Consider the following 20,476-nt stretch of genomic DNA (forward strand, 5'->3'; position numbering starts at 1 on the left):
CTTGGTGAAGCAAACGCATTCCCATTGCAATATTGGTCGAAATCCAGATCTCAGCAGTACTAGGGTGAGGTAGTGGGGAAGATGCTAATGGGAGTCTGTGGTTTTGCTGTGTTACCTAAAATAGAAAAATAACAAATTCTGAATCTTTTCTGATTCTATAGGCAATGACTGTGTTCCTGTTCGAATAACATGGCACAGCAAGCCAGGGTTGGGGAGGCCAACCAGGTTTATATGTGGCCTTCTGCTGGGGCAGGTCACTTCATCTCTGCATTTCAGTTCCAAAGTTCCAACCCTTGCAGTTGTGGTTGGTATTTGTTTTTCTGACTTGGGAGACAAGAGGGGCAAAAAGCATGTGTGGGTATCTTCAAAAGTTCAGTCCTTTTCCAAAACTCACCTTGAACTGGATCTCAGCTTTATCGAGGCAGCCAACAGCTCCCTGAGCAGCGCGATTAGGTAAGAGCCCATTCTCCTGGGTAAATCCAGCTTCTAAGGCTTGGCAGCGAGGTGAGGGTGTGCCATGTTTATGTATTTGTATAAGCTCCTAACTGCTTTGAAAGGTTTCTGCCGTGGCTGAGAGCTGGGCTCTGTGGCTGCAGACACTTGTGCACAGTCTGCACAAGTTTTGTCCTCTTGGCTGCAGGAAGCAAAACGCACACGGATTTCTAGGGTGAGAAACAGCGGGGGAGAGCGACGTATTGCCCCCCATCGGGTTCAGTGGCAGTCCTTGCCTGCATCAAGGTGTGGAGGGGGGTCTGCAGCAATCCTTATTTCTCTTAGCTGGCATAAATCATGCATTTGAAACTCATCTTGATGGGTGCACCAGCTCTGCTTGAACTGTCCCCAAAGGGAAGTTCTAAACGTCATAGGACTTGGCTCTATGCTAACGTTCCTGGTTGTCTCGTGTCAGTTTCATACTCCTCCAGAAGTGCAGGTGAAAGATGCCAGCCCAGACCCTCACCCTGGACTTCGTTGCCCGCGTGACAAAGCAGAGACAGGTTCGAGTGGAGGCGTTTCACAGATTGAAATCACCACCAAAAAACGTTAGTTTATAGATTCATTTCCAGGGAAGCCTGGAAGCGGGGAGGCGGCGCCGGGGGCCGGGCCCGGCCGGAGGAGCCACCTGCGGCGGCACCGCCCGACCCCGGGCTCGGCTCGGCTCGGCTCGGCTGGGCGGAGGGGAGCGGGGCCGGGGGGCCGAGCCTGGGCGGCGGCCGAGGGAGGGGGGGCGGCAGGGGAGGGGAGAGCCGGGCAGGGCCGGGCCGCGGGGATGGCCCCGGGAGGAGCCAGAGGCTGCCGCGTCCTCCGCGAGTAGCCTGGCTCCGGCTGCGGCGCTCCCATCGCTGCCCGGAGCGGGTCGGACCCGAGCGGCTCCCCACAAACCGGAGCGGCTCCGGCTCTGCCCCGCTGCCGCCGCTGGGCGCTGTCACCGCGGAGCCCCCCCGGGGAGGCTGCTCCGGGCGTGCGAGCGAGCGAATAAAGCAGGCGTCCCTGCGGCGAGGCGTTTCGCTGGGAACTCTTTAAAGCAGAAGGAAACGCGGTGCAGCCGCCGCCGATCTGCTCGGCTGCCGCTTTAGCGGCTGCGCTGCCCGGCCCGGCCCGGCCCGGCCCGTCCCGTCCGCGAGAAGCCGCCGGGGGCCGGTGACCGGCGGCGGCTGCTCCCCGCGGCTCCGAGATGCCCGAGCTCCTGTCCTGACAGCCACCCTCCCCCCAGCGCCATCATCGAGGTGGGTTTTTTGTTTGTTTCTTTTCCAAAACCTGCCGAGGACACGTCGGGAAGGGCTGGCAGGCTGGTATGCAGCGTGCCGCTGGAAGCCGGCAGCGCGGCGTGGCGGCCCGCGGAGTGCCCCCAGCGCAGAGCGGACCCGCCGCGCGCCCGTCGCGTGGGAGCGCGCTGCAGGCGCTGGCAGGGGAGGATCGCGATTTCTGGGTTTTTATGGTGATTAACGTACGTGATGCCCTAGGAAGTCCTTGCTAAAGAAGCGTAGCGTTTTGTAAACAAACTCAGCTAACCTGGTACATCGCGCTTGGTGGAGTGTTTGGGCTGAAGGATTTGATCTAGTGACGAGAAAGCAGAAGACAAAGTCAGTGACTTCGTGGCTCGCTGAGGATTGCTGCCTTGCTGCATGGACAGGTAACAGCGCTGGGTGCCAGGCTGAAACAGAGTGCTTGCCAAGAGCTTTGAAAGTCTCTGATCCGGGACGGGGTGTAGGTGTAAAGTATGGCACTAGCTGCGGGTTTATCTGCACGGTGCCCTTGGAAGAGGCGAATGTGTGTCATCAATTCAACAAGCTTGCATATGCAGCACTTGAAGAAATCTTGTGACCGCTTTCATTCTGCTGTCTGCAAAGCGAACAGAGTTGCCAGTTATTAATAGTGTTAAATGTATTTTAATATAGAAAAATACTCAGGATGTGAAACTTGCAGAGGTTCTTGCAACAGTATTGAGCTTGGCATTTTTTGGTAGAAGAACAGTCTGAATTGCAGAAGACACAGTCCTGCAGCTGGGAAGTCACATACATTTGTGCTGCATACTTTAGCTGCAGGCAGAGGAACAGTCCTAAAACTCAAATCCACAAGTGGCAGTAGACTTGGCTCCCCTGTTTGCAGTAAGTCATGAAGGTTTTCTGTCCAGCCTTGCTCCTATCTGCCTGCTGAGACTGAAGGTGACTTTTGTTAGTTGCAATAAATTCTTTTTACTTATGGCAATAGTGAATAAGTGAATAATAGTGAAAAATAAACAGTGAATCAGTTGGGAACAGGAAGCTTACTGCACAAAGGAGCTGGGGAAGCCTGTGAGTGGTATGCTGAGAGCCTACAGCCGCCTATTCTCAAATCAACGCCTACTGTGCTCACAGGGTAAATCCAGAAACACTGAACACCCTGCGGGGTGCTGGCACCTGCCCAAAGCAGTTCTTGCTCCCCAGGGGTGATAACTCTCGTGCTGGGTTCTCATGCCTTTGTGCGAGGCTGGGATCAAAAGTGCTGACACACGACTGTGTTGGGAGGGGGTTTGGTCAGGGCTGGCAAGTTAACCGTGACCTGGCCTACCATTAGGCATGGGGGAGAAGAAAAAAGTGTGGTGGCAATGACTGTGCTGTCTTTATTGAGAATCACAGAAATCGGGAAATGCAACCAAAACAGATAGACCTCTTGCAGGGAGAGATGATATGAAGCATGAATGGAGATCACAGAGGAGAAAAGCAGGAAGAAAAAAAAAAAAGCTGCTGGGATGTCTGAGTCATCCAGTTTCCCACTGACATACATAACTTAATGTTTTCACAACCACCTCCATGGAGCAGCAGACTTATAGCATAACGTAATTCCAGCGCCCCTGCAGTCATGGTGGCTCCTCATGGTCAGCTGCGAAGGGCTAGCTATGAGTCAGGCATCCCCCTACCAGGCTTTGGGGTTAATGCAGCTGCTTCACGTGGCAGTCTGGGGGAGTGGGCAGAGGAAGGGGGCTCCACCTTTATCACAGCCTCCTAGATGGAGACCCTTGGACCAAATGCCTAAATCACCGTACCTAACATCAGCATTTAACCACCCAGCTGTGTGCTTGCAAAGACTGTGATTTTTTGGGTGGGATTTTGCAGTGCTCGGGCTGAGGTGGGTGAAATGAGCCCACAGACCATTGCAGCAGCACTGGGAGGACTTGTCCTGCCCATCCTCTGCTGTGCTGCTCCGAAGTGCCATGGCCTTGTGTGCTGCACAGCTGCTTGGTGCTTCTGCTTGGAGCAGAGTAGAAACCCAGATAATTACTTGGAAAGACAGAATTTCCTACATGCTTACTAGTCTGTAATGGAAGCCTCGAAACTCTTGACCTAGCAAATGTATTTGTAAAGTAAAGAAAAAAGAACACCCTTCTGCCAGCAAACAGGACGTGTGTTGATCCATGTGCTACGGTTTGTGCCGATAAATGCAGGGAGCTGATCTCTGACATGAAAGGCAGCTTAGGGTGCGAACTTAATCCAGCTGGCTGTGCAATCAACGCATGAGCAGCTGGTGTTTGCTCTGTCCCATGTGAATCTCAGTGTAAGGTAGATTCCGAAGTAGCTGTGTTCATGTCTCTGATTCTGTTGGACATAGTGAGGGGTGCCTGAGGAGCACATCTGGGTTTGCATTCCTTCTTGGATTTGTTCCCAGTGTACATGCCATTGGGTAAGTGACTTGCCTGCAGGCATCGAAGAACTTGGAGAACAGAAGGGACTGGCCAGGGAGGTGTGCAGTGGTATCAGAACTGGGAGATGTGGCTTTCTAGCCTGGGAACCCAGTCCTGACTTGGGCAAATCACTCAGGAATGGTACTGAACTCCAGCCATGGTTCAGTTTGGTTGGGAAAGAAGGTGGAGGATATGCTATATATTTCAAAGCCACTCTGACCACGTGTGTGAACACATTCTGTCCAGGCCTATTTCATGGTGGTGCTTTAACTCTCTGTTAGAGGAAGGTATTTCAGCATGTTGATGAAATGCCTGTCTGTACTGCTGTTAACATTTGACTAAGAGGAGGCTGTCAGACTCAATCTACTGAGCAAACAACAAGCACATCAACATCCCCTGACCTGTTTTTAAAAAGTGTGTTGAAATCTGCCTCTGCTGCCTAGTCTCTTGTAAAACAGACTGGTGAAGTCTTTCTGCCCTGAAGGTACACACTGGCTGCCCAGTGCAGCTCAGCACCTGCAGGACATCAACTTGCTGGGGACAGTGGCCGCACCGTGCAGCCCAACCCCAGGATTTCCAAGCCCGTCGTCACACCTAAAATGGGTATGGGCTCCTCTTCCCACTCTGGCTCCTCTCTCCTGCCATTTCCTCTTCACCTCTGGGTTCTCCAGATTCCTAGCTGATGTGTAAGGTCCTCCCGAGTGTTCCTGTTCTGCCTGTTCACACTGAACAAGTGCCAGGCCTGGCTACAGATCCTCTGAATGGTGGCAGAGGTCCTGCCTGTCTGGACTGTGTCCTTGGCTCAGCAGACTTCTGCTTGTGGTAGAGTGTAGCTGGAATACCTATTTCAAAAGGTCCGAAAGGCTCCATAAGAAGGTCTACATTTCCCTCTGTGAAGCTGCCACCGATGGAAGTGTGGGTGGAAGAGCCCGGGGGCAGGGCTGACCTGGGTGCGCAGCAGGCACCCGGCGCCCCCCCCTCGCTCCTCCTCGCCTGCTCCGTGCAGGAGTAAGGGGTGGGCTGGTGAGGATGCGGGAGGTGCACTTGGGATGTCTGCGTTCTTCTTTCTGGGCCCAGGTGTTTGTCTCTGTGAGGACAGGTAAAAGGCGTTTCTGTGACATGTTTCAATGAACGAAAATAAATGTTTTGTTTAGCAGGTAGTTCAGCTGACCGGAGTTGTGGCGTTTCAAAGGTCCAAGACCACAACAAGACACCGGTTTATCCAGCTCTGAACTAGGAGGGAAATGCTCCTTTATTTTCTGTTGCTGTCATCTTTTTCTTTCCCAAGCGATCTTTTGTGTTGTCATTTCTGAGGAGCTCTGGAGCTGTATAGGGAGCATGCAGAAAGTGCACCTTTCACTGCAGGACATAAGCACAGGCTTCAGACCAATTCAGTCAAGCAGGTTAGACTGTAGGAATCAGGGAGGTTGATCACTTGAAGTCGTGGAAATTTTTCATTTTCTAAGTGATTGTAATCACATACTTCATTTAAAGTTACATTTCCAAAAACAGTGAAAACTTTGGCCCTAAATTAAACCAATTTATTCTGTGCTGGAATTCCTTTATCGTAGCACAATCCCTTGGGTGTCTAGTGTGTGTGTGTGTTCTTTGTTTTGTTTTGTTCTGTTTTTCTCCTTTCTAATTGGGAACTACTTGGGATATTTCCTTTAATATGGCAAGAGACAGCGATGTGAACTTTGAGAGAGATGCCTGTCTCTGATGCTTAAATCAAAGAGTTAATGCTGCAATTCCCATGCTAACAGTATCAGTCCCGATTCCCTGTGTTGGGCTTTGGAGCATTTATGCAATTTTTGACTGGAGTAAAGCAGATGCCTGGACAGAAGAAATGAGAGAGGCTTTCTACAACAGTGTAATTTCCTGAACTCCTCCAGCCTTTCATTAAATGGCACATCCTGCAAGGTCTACAGCCTGTTAATCATTTCTGCAAAAGCATTACTGTATCTGGAATGTATTTTTGAACTCTGGTGTGGAAACCCAGCTCTATACATGCATCGTTGGGCTGCAGCTGAAACTCAAATAGCTTGAGCTTCGTGTTGGAGTAGGCATTTTCCTTCTGCGTAATTTGACTGTGATGAGCAGAGTCAGAAGATCTACCTGGATGTCACTCTCTTGAGAAACATGGCTCCCTGTTCCTTGCCAGAGAAGCTTTGCAGTGGAGCTGGATTTGGAGCTGCACAATTGTTGCATGCAAAAATCAGCTTAATTCTGGTCTCCAGGACTATGAAATTCTGTAGAGAGTTTTCCAATAATATTGCTGAAGAGCTGAAATTAGTCCAGTAATAACAGGGCCACTTCTAGAGCGACACTTACAAAGCAGGGTTGACTTTCTGCTGCAAGACTGGAGGCAGACCGTGCTCAAGGGCAAGTTGTTTTTCTGTGGTTTATTTGTCCAGATCCATTACATTTCTCACCAACATGCAGTTTGCTGGGGCTTCTTTGAACACCACTGTCCTAGCAGCAGAGACAAACTCCTAGGTAGTATGATCTGAGGGCTGCGTGACATGTTGCTGTTGATGACTGCCAGCCTGATAACAGAGGGTTCATTTCAGATTAATTTTCTTCTTACCCAATCTTACTTTTCATCTGAGTGCACACGTTGATGGTTTCTAAAAGTTCTGTCACCCTGAGACTCGTTCACCCCCTCCCGTGAGTCATTCCTACCTTGGTATTCATAGTGGTGCCCGAAGGCATTTTTCTTCTTTCTGAATCAGTTTTTCAGGGTAATATTTAACTGATAAATACGTATCCTTTCCTCCTGCACCCCGACTTGAGTACTCCATAGCCCATGCACAGTGTGTGGGATGTTATCAGTGTGCAGTGGGTAGAGCCACTTTACTGTAAGCAAAGGGTCTGAACTGTGTTACATTTGGGGAGCTCAGGTATGCTTTGGGCTCCTTTGAGGCTTCGCACATGCTAAAACACTTGCATTTACACACATGGCAAGGAGAAGTGTGTGTGGCCCGGCATTTTAAGGCAGGAGATTAGAACTGGGAAACACAGAGTTTGGAGTCAGGTTTAGATACTGCTGCTGGACAAGTCAATGATAAAGTCTATCTGGTTCAAATTTCCAGGCATGCCTTTCAAAACAAGGGCACTCCTTTCTGGTGACCTGTCTTCAGTTCCTCACTTCTTGTCCACCAGGTGAGCTGAGAGGGCTGTCAGCGCTTCTTGAGATAGAAGCCACACAAGTAGACTTTTTTTTTTTTTCCCCTTCGTGCTCTTACTGCACAGTAGACTTGCCTGTAGTTTGAGTAACTTTGTCTCAACAAGTAAATGAGGTGCTTTTAATATGTGTTTTAACAACAGCTAAATCTGGAGAGCTCGTGCCAGAGCCCAAGACAAATGCGTATATAAAGGTGCTGGTCTGACATCGGCACATGTGCTAATACACATGCTCAATACAGAGCCGTGTTGTTTGCCTGAGGCCACGTTTATGCCTTAGCTCCTGTTAGCCAGTTTGAACTTGCTTTTTTTCCCCCTTTCCTCCCTCTCAGAGCCTTGCAAGGTAAGTTCAGGCACATTCAGGTCTCACTGAAGCACATTGTGTTTTTATTGCTTTTTGAAATTACAGTTTGCCTCAAAACCCAGGCAATGTTCCCAGTTCTCATGGCTTATGCTGTTGTAACATGAGCTCGGTAGCACATGACTGACCTGGCAGTAGCATCTGTTTGGCTTGCAGATGGGTGGTTTGTCAGTTTACGGGGAGCTGAAGTTGAGTTTGTGGCTCTTAAATATAAGCCTATTTCCTTTCTGCGCTGTGCCATGAATGCTCAATTGATCCCCATGCCCCGCCGTTAGAGCATAATTGGGAACAATAAAACGCTCAAGCTCCAACCACTGGGCACTCACCGTGATTAAACAAGGCAAACCTTGTTGTAAGGGCTGACGCTGCCAGGCTGGCCAGGCTGCCTGCAGAGGCAGGAGCAGAACTGAAAAAAACAGCTACTTCCACCGGCGATTGCTCACAAGCCAGGTCCTTGCTCTTGAACCTAGTTACTTTTAGGAAGAGCAGAAAACTCTGAACTTCGTTAGAAGGATTAACTTCTGTCTTGGACGAGAGTGAGCTTGCTGCTTCCCACAGATATTAGGTTGACGGCTTTGGAAGGAGTATGAGCTGAGCTGAGCCTCAGACAGATGTGCCTTAGCACAAAGCTCCAAGCTTTGCAGCAGTGGGACGGGGGACGTGGATGGTAGCTGACTCCTTACCTGCTTCTTTTGCAGGATAAAGTATAATGATGGTTCTGCGATTTGCTCTTTTTGCAAGAGAGAATGAATCTGAGATTCAATCAGCTGTTGGCATGTAAACCATTAATGTAGTAGAACTTCTACCCTTATTTGACTAGGATTTGACTGCCTCTTGGGCTTCTTAGATGACATCTTGGCATTTGTTTATTCTAATTAATGCTTTATACCTCTGATTGTCCTCTCCTCACCCAACTCTAGCACCCTGGTATTATTCAAATAAATAGGGACTTTGGTCACTTCAGGCTGTTCACACATAGCGCTGCTTCAGACCCACTCATCTGAAGCTACAAGAGGACCTGAAAGAACAGCTCAGCTTCCAGGCTGGCAGGGAACATGCCCTTTCCTAGCAGCTGTCATGGCCAGCATGTTAAGAAAAACAGAAAATAAGCAACCCAATGCTGGGCTTTGTTGTCCCATTCTTTACCGTTTTATGCAATTTTAAAAGTAAGTACCTGACCCTGCCCTGCTAACGCTTTTGAGAAGAGAAGAGAATCAAGTCCCAGAGCAGCAGTGGTGGCAGACAACGGTCTTCCTTAGACCTGGGTCTAAGGAGGGGAAAATCATCTGTTTTTCAGCTGGTGTTTGGACACAGTATAAGATGCTATCAGTGCAGCAGTGCCAGTGAAAGGATAAAATATTTCTGTAATTAAGATCCTGGGCTGAAACTACGTCTTGATTCAAAACTCCTGCTGGAGACATAATAGATGATTTTGTATTTCATTTAAAGCCTGCCACACAGCCTGATGCAAAGACCACCTTTTTCTGAGTGGCAAAGTGCTGAATTTGTGTGTCTTCCTAACCAGCACCTGCCTTCCCTGGCAGGAAGTTAGCTCTTCAAGTCCAGTTCTTATGGAAAAACTCAAACAAGCCCCTCTGTTCCCTGTTACCCCTCTCCTGCAAGTGCCAGGTGGCAGGAACCACTTGGCAGCTCAGCTCTGATCCTGCCCTTGCTGTAAATGAGCACGGCCATTCAGTCTGAAATTCAACAGGACAGGGGGAGGCAGGAAGGCCTTATAAATGGGGGCATTGCTACCACTTGCCAAAACAACCTATACGCTGTATCTGTAAAGGTGTTTTACGTGGAAAAATGCCAAAGCTTAACTCTGTGGAAATATTTCCAGTTCCCTACTACATGGATGCAAAAATAACCAGCAGTGTGTGCCCCCACCCGCCTGTAGAGCTGTGTGTGAATTACTGGTTCTCCAAAACTAGGGCAGGTGTGTGTGCACAGGGGAAGTACATACTGTGTCATAAAGAAAGAATGTCCTGCAATTGCCGTAGCAAAGTCCATTTCTTCTCCCCTGTTGTTCAGCTTCTATTAAGCACTCTTCATTTTCCAAATGTTTTTCTAAACAGAGTAGGATCCAGTCTGCAGTACCCTGAAACTGGTATTTTCCCATGGACCTCGCTGGACTTTGCTGCATCCTTGACCCTTGCAAGGCAGGCTTGGGCAAGCGTAAATAGCCCTGCTGATTCACAGGTGAGGAATGGAGCTGGAGGTAAAGCAGCAGAACTGAAGACTGGCACCTCCCATCCTGACCCGAGATACAGACCTCAGACCTTTCCAGTTGCTATAGAATACACAATGCAGAAAAAAAGATTTTTTGCATTTTTCATTTTGCATCTTAAGACTGTTACAACCTGTCAGACAAATTCATCCTTTTTGTAAGCAGGCTGTTTCACTGACGACGACGACAACTGTATGGCTGTAGGTGACTCATACACAAATAGCTCGCCATTACCAAGGTGGCTTGAACCAGATGGAAGTTATGAAGTGTGACTGCTGGAGGGCTTAACACCTAAATATTCAGCCACCTTTATTTGGGATTTTTATTTTGGTAGTCAGAGAAGATAAAAATGCTGCTTTAAATTTGGAATTTGTGTTCTCCTAGTCAGGAGCAACAAAGTGGAAGTTGGACATGGCTTTTTCTGTATTGTGTCCATAGCCAAAATACTTGCTTAGCTTTCTCCAGCTTACAATGCAACAGCGAGTCTCTTCAACTTGGGCTTGTGTGTGGTACAACCTTCACCAGTGCGATTTCACATGGATCGGCTGGGGAAACAGCTGCGGAGAGCGCTGTTAGCAGCACTTGGTGACTTCTCACAGGTTCCACCAAGGCGCGTGTAAATCATTTCACTGTGCTATACAATAAGGCTGAGCAAACAACACAAAATATTTCTTTTAGCATGGAAAGATCTACGAGGACAGTAGATGATCATGTTGCTGTATTAACTTGGCATTGGCTAAACAAAGGAATCATTCAGTCAGAGGAGAATGACCCAGTTACAGATTCCGAGACAGTTATTTTTGCTTTTTAGTTTAAAAGAAAAAAATCTCAAACCCCTTTTGAACGTAGGAGGATCGAAGTATTTGACTGAATCAACCTTGCAGTTCTAATCTTTCATACCCAAGCAAACATCAGCTTTTTCCTTCCTGCCTGTTACTGATCTCTCATTCCTCATATATTAAATGGAGCCTCCAAAGTATGCACTGTGTGTTGACACAGCTACTGGTCTCCTCCCCGCCTCGAAACAAAACCCTGCCTGTGAAGAGCAATCACAGTCATATCTTCTTTGCCTCCCAAAATTGTACCTTGTGACTAAATTAATCTTACTTGATAGATGTTACTTTGAAGTAACCTTTAGGAAAGGCTTAATAAAGGGGAAAGGAAGAAGGCAGAGTAGACGCGTTAGCTGTGAATTGGTATTTTCAGTAGTTAACTAGTTATCTGGCTGTGTCTTAGGAGGCTGATTTGCAGATCTGCAGTTCTTTTTACTCCTAATTTCTATCTACTTCATTTTCTGGCTATTCTATACTGTGTGCTCTGTAAAACTTAAAAGCTACTTAAGGACATGCCACAGGTCCACAATATCCCACTGGAGTATAACAGAGGGTAGGGCAAAGTCCTGCTTGGTGAATATACCGGGCAGCATCTGAAGCAGGAAACTCAAATTCAGTACCAGGTGTTGAAAAATAATTTAATTTTCGGTTGATAGTTTGAGGGTATTAGCTCTCTGAAGCTAGGAGCTGAAATGGTTTCAGAGGTCTGTTTGAAGTGGTATTCACACCATGATGAAGGATTCTTTTGGTAGCTAAGGTTACTAGTCACATTTAGAAAACATGGGAAACACTTATAAAATCAGTAAACATACAGACTGCTCTTTCTAGATCTACAATTTTACCCTACAGAAATACAGAAACAGGTGTATTTTCAGCTATCCACTTGCAGGCTTGTCCTCTTCCAGTAACAGACCTGCAATGGTCTGTTGCTGGTGTGAGTAAGGTTACTTCCCAAAACACAAAGCAAACTGTCGCACTTGTGTTGCCTTTTTTTCTTTTTGTGTTGTGGGATAGCAGTTGTTTGCCGTGTAAGTTTGGAGCTTCAATTTAGGCAATTAAACTGTTTTTCTTCTCTCACCTCCTCCTGCTTTGTTAAGGTATTATTGATATTTGGTATGAAAATCTCTCATTTTGTTGTAATTCCTACCAGTAAGTATCCTTACATCACTTGGCAGCAATAACTTAACAGAAAACCTGTCTTTTTTGCCTTCCTTTATATTGCTGAATATCGGATACAGAACTCTTCACAGATAAGCATCTCTATAAATCAACTTTGCAATGGAGGCTTGGGGCAGGGAAGTTGAATACTTTCTTTCTCCCCTTAAACCCTGATTTGCTCACTTATTTTCTCAGTGACCTGAATCTCATAACCTGGTATGACAATCTAAAATCCTAAAGCATTTAAGATGCACATATTTGTCCAAAAAATTTGTAACGTCAGTAATCTATGGGTAACAATGCATCATTGTGTGGGTATCTTGTTTTATCCTATGAACACTGACCAGTGTACGTTGTTAAGGTGCATTGCTCAAGTCTAGATTGTAGCAAAATTTCCATTGACTTCCACAGGGACAGATTTTCACCACCAAGAAAATATTAAGAACCCCTCAATAGAAGGTAAATAGCACTCAGAATCTTTAATAGGCAGTTGTCTAATTAATGAAATATTGGTAGCACAATTCAGTGATCATAGTTGATGAAATCACTCTTCTTTTTTCTTCTGTAGCCCAATCAAGATGACGACAGCCGCACCACTGATCAATAATACTCAGTTCTCATTAAATGTGACCACAAAGTCTCAAGAACAAAGTCTTTATCAAAGTAAGAAAAGTAGTGGGGTGGTGGCTTTTTTTTTGTGCTGTAATTACCGTACCTTGATTAGATCAGTAGTGACGTCCAAACTTGTTTTCATTTTCTCTCGTATTTGTTAAGTATACATGAGGAAAGGACGTGAGAAAAAGAGAACAGTTATTTGTATACCCCAGTTCTCATGCAGTACCTGGGTGCTCCAGTTTCTCAGCTAAACCCTCCTCTTCCTTCCTTGCCTCCCAAATGCTTGTATCCCAAACTGTTCCACTGAACAAAAAGTAACAAAGAGAAATGATTTTTTTTCCCTGTAGTTTTTTAAAATGGACCTTTGAACTTAGCAAACTTCAAACAGTACAGCGATAACTTTTTAAATAAGACCTTTTTCCTTTCTGCTTCCCTGCTAGGTTCTGGAGCAATAGTTGCTGCCATCGTAGTAGGAGTAATTATTATTTTTACAGTGGTTCTGCTCATATTGAAAACGTATAACAGGTATGTGGTTGAGTTCTATACTTCAGTAAGGCAAAGCAGGATGAACCAAAATCAGTCAGGTGTGCTCCCATCTCACAGACCGTTTCATTATTTGTTGCTGAAAATTTCAAGGAGAATCCAAACCATAATGTACTTGGTTGATGCTACCTGAATCTCATGGTCAGTGTCTGTGACTGAATGACTAGGAAGCAGAATAGGTCCTTGACAGAGGGCACCTGATGGATATTCGTTTTAGGGGACTTCTGTTGACATAGGAGAAGTTTGCTGTGAGCATCAAGGCTGCCAGAGCAGAGCTCAGTTTCTCAGTTTCAAGGCATTGGGTTAGACTTGTGTGTGTTCTAAAAGCAGTGACTTGCCATTTAGTACCTTCGGAATGAAAGATCCCGGTTTACATTAACTTCCCAATGGCTATTCAGCCAACCTGCTTCTGCAGGAATCTTCCCAATACTTATCGTGGGAGACACCACAACAAGTGCCAGCACTGATGATGCTTTCATTTTTTCCTTTACAGACACATGAGAGTGAAGCGGGAGCTGGAACCCAAGAGTACCAAAACAGCAATGCCACCTGCTTTAGGGCAGAACAGCGACAGCGTTACTCAGCATCCTGCAGTGACTTTCATACCTGTCGACATCCACATGCAGAGCAGACAACTGTGAACACGTGTCCTCCTGTGAGAGAAAAGACCTGGAGTTCTTATTCACGTGGACCTGGGCCTCACAGCAAAGTGACACTGCACTGGGAACAGTGATAGCTGTTATCATGTCTATAGATTGTAATTAGCCCTGCCTTCTCTCTTTGGGAGGAGAACTAAACAATCCGAACACTTTCTGTATGATGAAAATCAACTGGTGAAGGCATACAGCCCATGAGAAATGCAATGAACCTTTTTACAGAGCTCTGGGTACAGAAAGACAAAATAGGCCAAGCCTATTCGTTGGAAGAAATGGTGCAAACTCATATTTTGTGGAGCTTTTGCTTACTCAGAATTTGAGCTTTTTCTATTCTGCAATGACTGATGATAAATGGAAGAAAAATTTGGACATGCAAGCTGCAACTCAGGTTGAACCTGGGTTTGTTAAGATTTATGTGAAACAGGTTTGTAGCCTATTTTATACATGATGGATAGCATGGGAAGTAGCAAAACTGTAAGTAGCAAAATTGTATTTATCTTTAGTTATCTTTTGTGTTTCTAATACCGCATATGTATGGTTTTAGACAGAAAAGTTACTTTTTATTTTCAAGTATTTTTGAAACATTTCTATAAACTTGGTAACTTGTCTGTTTCCAGATGAACTGTATGTCCAAGGGTTTTCAATTTCATGCCAAGATTGCTGCTCTAGGTTCACTACTGCTGTTGCATTAGAGTATTTAGACTAAGAGCCTGAGAAGTTCTTTAATTGCAAAAAAAAAGATGGAAAGGCACTATAAAGCAAGTGAGGGTTTATGCAACTACTTTTCTACAACTTGAAAACATCCTGAAATGTTTGTCCCCTAATGCAGGCTAGGCTTGAAATAGTTTTAATTTTTTCTGCTCTTGTAGAAAGTATTTGAAAGTGATGTTGATCTGCAAGTGTGATGGCTGTGGGTGTACAGTAATGCACCAAAGAAATTCCCAAGGATATTTGACAGCCCACTGAGTCTGATCACACAGTGGCATTGTGAAGACGTTCTGTGGCTTATTGTCTCAAGTGTGCATATCAAAGCATCCCTGAAGCACTGGCAGACGGGATAGATAGTATTAGGAAGACGAGGAGTGAAACCCCATTTTATGGAGAAACAGCTCCGCTCTTTGACAGATACACCTTGAATTGTAAGAAATCACGCACTTGACCGGCTACATAGTGTGAAGCAAATACAGCAGTAACGGTCTGGATTTATCGCATTAAGTTTCTCTTACGTTTAGACAATCCCAGAGGTTAGCTCTAAGCTACTGTGACCATTAGAGGGCTCCAGCCTGCTTGCAGACCACAGTAAAATTTAGTAGGGTATTTGAACTCCTTTTTGGGAGCTGCAGAGAGAGGTTACTCATCAAACTGAGTCACAGAGAACCTGCGGCCCAAAGCAGCTTTTCTTTGTCTTGCGGCAGTTCCCTTGCTGTTCTTCTCAATGCTGTCACAAGTCATGACCCCCTCGAACAGTTACTGTTCTTAAATCATGCAGCACCAAAACGAAGCTGACCATTCTGAGAGTAAAGTGGTAAGGGACAGGAGTGATACACTGATGTACTTTTCTCCAAGATGTGAAAACATCTCTTTAACAGGTTATTTTTACTAACTTATTTTTGTGCAGAAACTTAATTCAATTACTCTGCGATTTCTTTAATGAAACTTGAGCACAGTTTGAATTTCAAACTAAATACTAAGACAGCTGTTTGTGAAGTTTCTGAACCTTGTAAATATTTTACTTGTCCAAGTTCTGTAACTTACTCTGGTGGCATGAATAATTGATATAATAATTCAGAAGAGGTTGCAGAAGCCAATGGAATTTTTATAGAGGAGCTGGCCTCCTGCTTCCATTTCTGAACATCTAAAGCTGTTTTTTGAGCATGTTCTATCGTATCCAAATCCGGATCTTTAGAAAAGCTAAACCTCATCTTGCTGTTATCTTTTTAACATTATCAGGCAGACCTGCTTCTAACAAATTGTTTGCTTTCCATTTATAGAATTTCATAACAACGAAGTTCACCTTGTTTCACTGAAGCGGAACACACAATACTTCCATAAACCATTCTGTACTGGTAATCACTACTATTGGCTGAATAATCCCTGCCTTACCCACACTAACAGCTCAACCTGGAAAACTCACTGTGCTGTTCTACCAGTAACATCTGCCTTTGGTTGGCACCGCCTGGGAGGTCCCCACCACCCGGTGTGCCTCCATCAGCACAATCCCTAGCGATATCAGCACAATCCTTAGCGATATGGTTTAGTGGAGTACTTAGTGTTAGGTCGGAGGTTGGACTCGATGATCTTGAGGTCTCTTCCAACCTAGAAATCTGTGATACTGTGATTCTGAGTCTGCTGACCAGGCCAACTCAGCCTAAGGGCACACGGCACCACATTTCCACCGCGGTACCACCGTGACACGCGTGTAACGCACTTTGGATTCAGGCTTTCCAGGAACAAGCCCGCACTGCCCCTGTCCTGAAACAGGAGCTGCCCGAGGCCCCGTCTGCCCTGCCCTGCCCAGGCAGCCGCCTTCCCGTTGGGGTGGTGGTGTTTTTTAAATCTCTCCTTTGGGTGCCTTTGTGTGCAGGCCCGCCGTCACGCAGACCTGTTTAAAAAAGCAAAACGCTGAGAGCTGCTACGCGAAATTGCTCTGTTAAAAGAAAACAAAACAGATCTTGTAAGCCTCTGGGGAGAACGGGCGCCGTGAGCCGGCGGCGCCGTGACAGGACGGCGAGGCTGCCGTCTGCCCTGCGGGCCCCGCGGCCGGCCCCGAGCCCCGGAAACTGCCGGGGGCGAGCTCCGGGCCTGCCGTACGCGGCCTTCTCCCGCCGGGCCGCTGAGGACGAGCGGCCGGTGTGGGGCTCCCGCCGCTGTTGGGCTCCGGCCGGCCCCGCGCGCCCCCTCCCGGCCCCGCCGCTGCCTTGGGGCGGGGCTGGGCCCTGGGAACCGCCCCCGCCCCGCCCCCCGCCAACGTCTCGCGAGAAGAGGATTCACAGCTCCACAGCCCCGCACAGCCGCCCCCGGAACGTCGCGCTTTCCGATTGGCCAGTTCCGGCGCGCTTACCTGGCCTCTGTGCCCGCATCCGCCAATCGGCGGGCGCCGGAGAGCCTTTGCGGAGCGCCCGGCTCCGCCCCCCTCGCCCCCTTCCGATCGTGCTGCGCGCAGGCGCGCCGCGCTCTCCTCCCCCCTCCTCAGCGCCAGGAGCGTGCGAGGGGCTCGCGGCGCGCGGTGCACGCCGGGACGGCAGCGCGCTGCGGCCAGGAGGAGGTGGAGGAGGCAAGATGGACGCGGGCTTCTTCCGCGTAAGTGCCGGCCCCGGCAGCGGGCGGCCGGGCGGGGAGGGCGCCGGGGTCGCCCCGGCGGGCAGCGGGAGGCCGGGCCGGGCCGCCGCGGGCCCCGCCGCCCCCGCCGGGGAAGGAAGGCGCTGGCGCGGCGCTCCCCGAGCAGCGCCGCCGTGCCCCCCGCCCCCGCCCTGCGCAGGCTCCTGCGAGCGGCGGCCGCGCAGAAAATGGCGGCGGGACCGAGGCGGCGCGGGGCGGCCGGGGCCGGGGGCGGGGCGCTGCCCGCCGGGGTGCCCGGGGGCTCCCGAGGCCGCCGCTCCCCGCGCGGGGCCCGGGGGAGGCGGAGGAGGGGAAGGGGGGTCCCGGCGCGTCGGGGCCTGCCCTGCGCGGGCACGGCCGCGGCCGCCTCACGGGCTGAGCCCCTGGGGCCTTGAAGCGCGGGGCGGGGGGGGGGGGGAGCCGGGGTTTGCAGTGAGACGTGCTGGTTCAGAGGAAATAAACAGAAGTGCCCTGCGTTGGAGAGTGGGGACTTAAAGCTCCGTGGCGTGAAGATTATTCAGTACTTTAGGAAATAAGCTGGGGATATATTTCTTCCTAAGCTTTTCTTCCACTAATTAAAATTGATCTGTTTTTAAGAGGACTTCCGTGGCTGTTTTGAGAGTACTTAATTTTACACGGAATTTAGCTGACGGAGAGTCGTTGACCAATTCAGCCCAGTTATTTTGTATTCCTGCAACAGGGATGCTTTTAAAACATGGGAGCACGTGTATCCCTTCACTTAATCAGTTTTATGCTAATGTGCTAGCCTGGTAAAAATGTCATAAGCATGCTACAAAATGAGTTGAAGAGAAAAATAATTACAAGTTAAACCTATATTTGTCCTTTCTGGTGCCATTCTTTGGAAGTTTACAGACCGAATAATTGTCACTTATAGTGCAATGACTGGGACTGAAAACACTGAATCAGAAGTTGAGTATTCTTTTAGACTGGGCTGTGAAAGGTGTCTAATTGAAAAAAAAATCAAAACATGGTAGTGAAACAGGATTGTAAATAATTCTTTAGACAGTTGGAAAAGTTAAAAACCAAGACATTCTTGAATGATCTGGTGAGTATTGCATCTGTTGCTGAGGTGTAGGTTGCAAATGCTATAAACAGATTTAAACATACTTAATCCTGGCAGGTGTCTGGGCCACAATGAGTCTTTAGAATTCCTGTGTTCCAAGGTTGCAAACAGGAATGTTAGTGGTTTCAGTTCCCATTCTGTATTTGACGAATTTGGAGTGTATTACATTGCTAATTCAGGGTGTTTTCTCACCAAATGAAGTGGTTACCCTGGAATTTTGAGCTTTTTATCTTTCGGTTCCTTAGCAGGTGTTATTGCTTGCATGCAACCCATTCTTTCCATGCACAGGAAATTGAATGTATTAAATTCCTGTGTTCTTCATCAGTCACGTTGATTTCCTGAATAAACTTTATTTCACATGTGAATTGTGAGATTTTGAATCGTTAACGGGTTATTAGTGCTTGGATGCAATTCTGCACGTACTTCAGTTCATGTGCGGTTGTTTACTTCCATGCAAGTAAATTTTGCAGACACGGGCTTTCAAGTCTTCCAGTTCCAAATGATTTCATCCATAGTTTCTGTTCATGAAAGTGGAACAAGTTGGTGAACTTTAACAGAGCATGATCAATAAAATAGTATTCTTTGTACTCTTGCTGACTCCGTGTTAGCTAATTTGCTTGAGAGCTTTACCCAGGGGCTTCATAGATGTCACTGTAGCCAAATACAATGTTTTTGTTACTGGAAAGGGGAAGAAGAACTTAAGCCTGAGGAGTTTGCGAGTTCCAGCATAGGTCCTTATCATCGCAGTTCAGCACTACAGTACTTTTAAAATTTGCAAGTAGTGTGCCGGGGAGATTATATGATTAAGGTGTCACTGTAGAGTTAGGAGATTGCCTAGCCCTAAATCTTCAGCGGTAGGTGATGACTGCAGTGCTAAAATAGAAAGGCACTTGAAAAGGCTCATTTGTGTGCAGAATGGTGTCACTGGTGTTGCAAATACATGGCAAAGATTATATAGGAAACCAATACTAAAAGTTGGATGGATGTCATGCAGACTAAACATCTTTTTTTCCTGTGCTTTAGGGAACAAGTGCAGAACAGGACAATCGCTTCAGCAACAAACAGAAGAAACTGTTGAAGCAGTTGAAATTTGCAGAATGCTTAGAAAAGAAGGTAAGCTGATTAGGATGAGGTGGGGAAGTAAGACAAATGAATCAAATACAATTCTAAATGGAGTAGTCAGGTGTCTCGGGGTATGTACAGGAATTTCATATCCTCTAGTACAGTTTTAGAGGAAATGTGGAATGTCTGCTTGAGCATCAAGAATACAGTACTTACATACCTGATCAAGTTAAAATGCTAAATGTTGGTGGGTTTTTACGTAAAATATGGCTTCAAAATAAATCAGAAGATGCCAAGTAATTTAGAATTCTAAGCATTCTTAAATGTTTCTCCTTTGTTTTTGTTTTGGATTTTCTTAGTTCCTAGAATAGCATGTTGGAAATGCATGCTGGTTATCCTGTAGGTGAAGGCGAAGCAATGGTAGTCCTTATGGCAGTGGAAGGGGGGCCTTGGGAGACTTGCAGAAAACTCTGTTTAGAGTCCTTGCCCAGATGCTGTCATTTGCCATATTAAAGTCTTTACCTGTCAATTGTTAGGGAGAATCCATTCCTAAGGTGGGTGTTTACGTGATACAAGCAGGGCAGTTGTTGTCAGTAGATACCTAGTTAGCATTTTATCTCAAAGCATGAAGCTGGTGTTTTACTGGTCTTTATTGCCCCTTACCTGCAAAGGAAGCAACCAATGAAGCTGTTGATGCAGCTGTAGTGTAAAGCAGAGGTCTCGTTTACAGAAACACAGAATGGAGGAGGTTGGAAGGGATCTCTGGAGGTCATCTGGCCCTCCACCCAGAGCAGGTTGCCCAGGACTGTGTCCAGTTGGCTTTTGAAGATCTCCGAGGAGGGAAGACTCCACAACCTCTCTGGGCAGCTTGCTTCAGTGCTCTGTCACCTGCACAGTAACAGAGTGCTTCCAGATGTTTAGACGGAACCTCTTGTGTTCTAATTTGTGCCCAGTTTGCTGAGAGGGTCTTTGATTTTGTAAATGATGAGCTGATTCCTGACAGAATCATGTGCTGTAGAGTTACATGGAACTAACAAATAGTTTCATGCATACTGTTCCAAGAATACAATCATAACATGACTTTAGTTTCTAGGTGCGAAGGTATGAATAAAACTTCCAGCAATTTTTTGTTTCTCTAGAGAATTGGATTGTGCTCTTAGCTTGGGTGAGGATTTACTAAATTAAGAAATTCTGAATAGTTAATTCTCCCCTAACGTTGAACACCTTAAGGTTTTTTAGAAAATGTTGCTGAAGGCTGTTGTGGAACATTGTCA

The 20,476-nt window shown here is 47.1% G+C and overlaps 2 protein-coding genes and 1 long non-coding RNA gene across 15 annotated transcripts in view; 2 read left to right on the plus strand and 1 right to left on the minus strand.

Moving 5' to 3' along the window:
• Positions 1-902: 902 nt before the first annotated feature.
• Positions 903-14,360, plus strand: NCMAP (non-compact myelin associated protein). 7 transcript variants are annotated; one of them, XM_066982695.1, is made up of 5 exons: positions 1,178-1,724; positions 1,962-2,131; positions 12,493-12,587; positions 12,980-13,064; positions 13,576-14,360. In XM_066982695.1, the coding sequence occupies exons 2-5, from the start codon at positions 2,124-2,126 to the stop codon at positions 13,721-13,723; spliced, it is 336 nt and encodes a 111-aa protein (XP_066838796.1). In that variant the 5' UTR covers positions 1,178-1,724; positions 1,962-2,123; the 3' UTR covers positions 13,724-14,360. The 7 variants fall into 7 exon arrangements, with proteins under 7 accessions (XP_013039628.2, XP_066838796.1, XP_047905505.2 ...); XM_048049548.2 differs by lacking the exon at positions 1,962-2,131 and adding an exon at positions 9,782-9,905 and having other exon boundaries at positions 1,179-1,724; XM_066982696.1 differs by lacking the exons at positions 1,178-1,724; positions 1,962-2,131 and adding exons at positions 4,931-7,321; positions 9,782-9,905.
• On the minus strand, positions 12,385-16,938 carry LOC136786909 (uncharacterized). Its single transcript, XR_010826508.1, has 2 exons — positions 16,800-16,938; positions 12,385-16,340 (listed from the first exon to the last, which is right to left on the minus strand). It is a non-coding gene; the product is annotated as an uncharacterized lncRNA (long non-coding RNA).
• Positions 16,850-20,476, plus strand: part of SRRM1 (serine and arginine repetitive matrix 1) — an 18,178-nt gene continuing 14,551 nt past the window's right edge. For all 7 annotated transcript variants that reach the window (XM_066982689.1, XM_066982690.1, XM_066982684.1 and 4 more), the window contains exons 1-2: positions 16,850-17,038; positions 19,164-19,253. Coding sequence is in view for 5 of the 7 variants with exons in the window: in XM_066982684.1 (XP_066838785.1) it covers positions 17,018-17,038; positions 19,164-19,253 (111 nt within the window). In the remaining 2 variants the exon portion in view is untranslated. The remainder of the gene's footprint in view (positions 17,039-19,163; positions 19,254-20,476) is intronic.

This window comes from Anser cygnoides, chromosome 24 (genome assembly GCF_040182565.1).
Source record: "Anser cygnoides isolate HZ-2024a breed goose chromosome 24, Taihu_goose_T2T_genome, whole genome shotgun sequence".
NCBI classification, from domain to species: Eukaryota; Metazoa; Chordata; class Aves; order Anseriformes; family Anatidae; genus Anser; species Anser cygnoides.

What these genes read in the sequence shown, in the direction of transcription:
- NCMAP (XM_066982695.1), top strand. An exon ending in AGAACAAAGTCTTTATCAAA is followed by an intron (nt 12,588 to 12,979) that starts GTAAGAAAAGTA and finishes CTTCCCTGCTAG; the next exon opens with GTTCTGGAGCAATAGTTGCT. An exon ending in ATATTGAAAACGTATAACAG is followed by an intron (nt 13,065 to 13,575) that starts GTATGTGGTTGA and finishes TTTCCTTTACAG; the next exon opens with ACACATGAGAGTGAAGCGGG.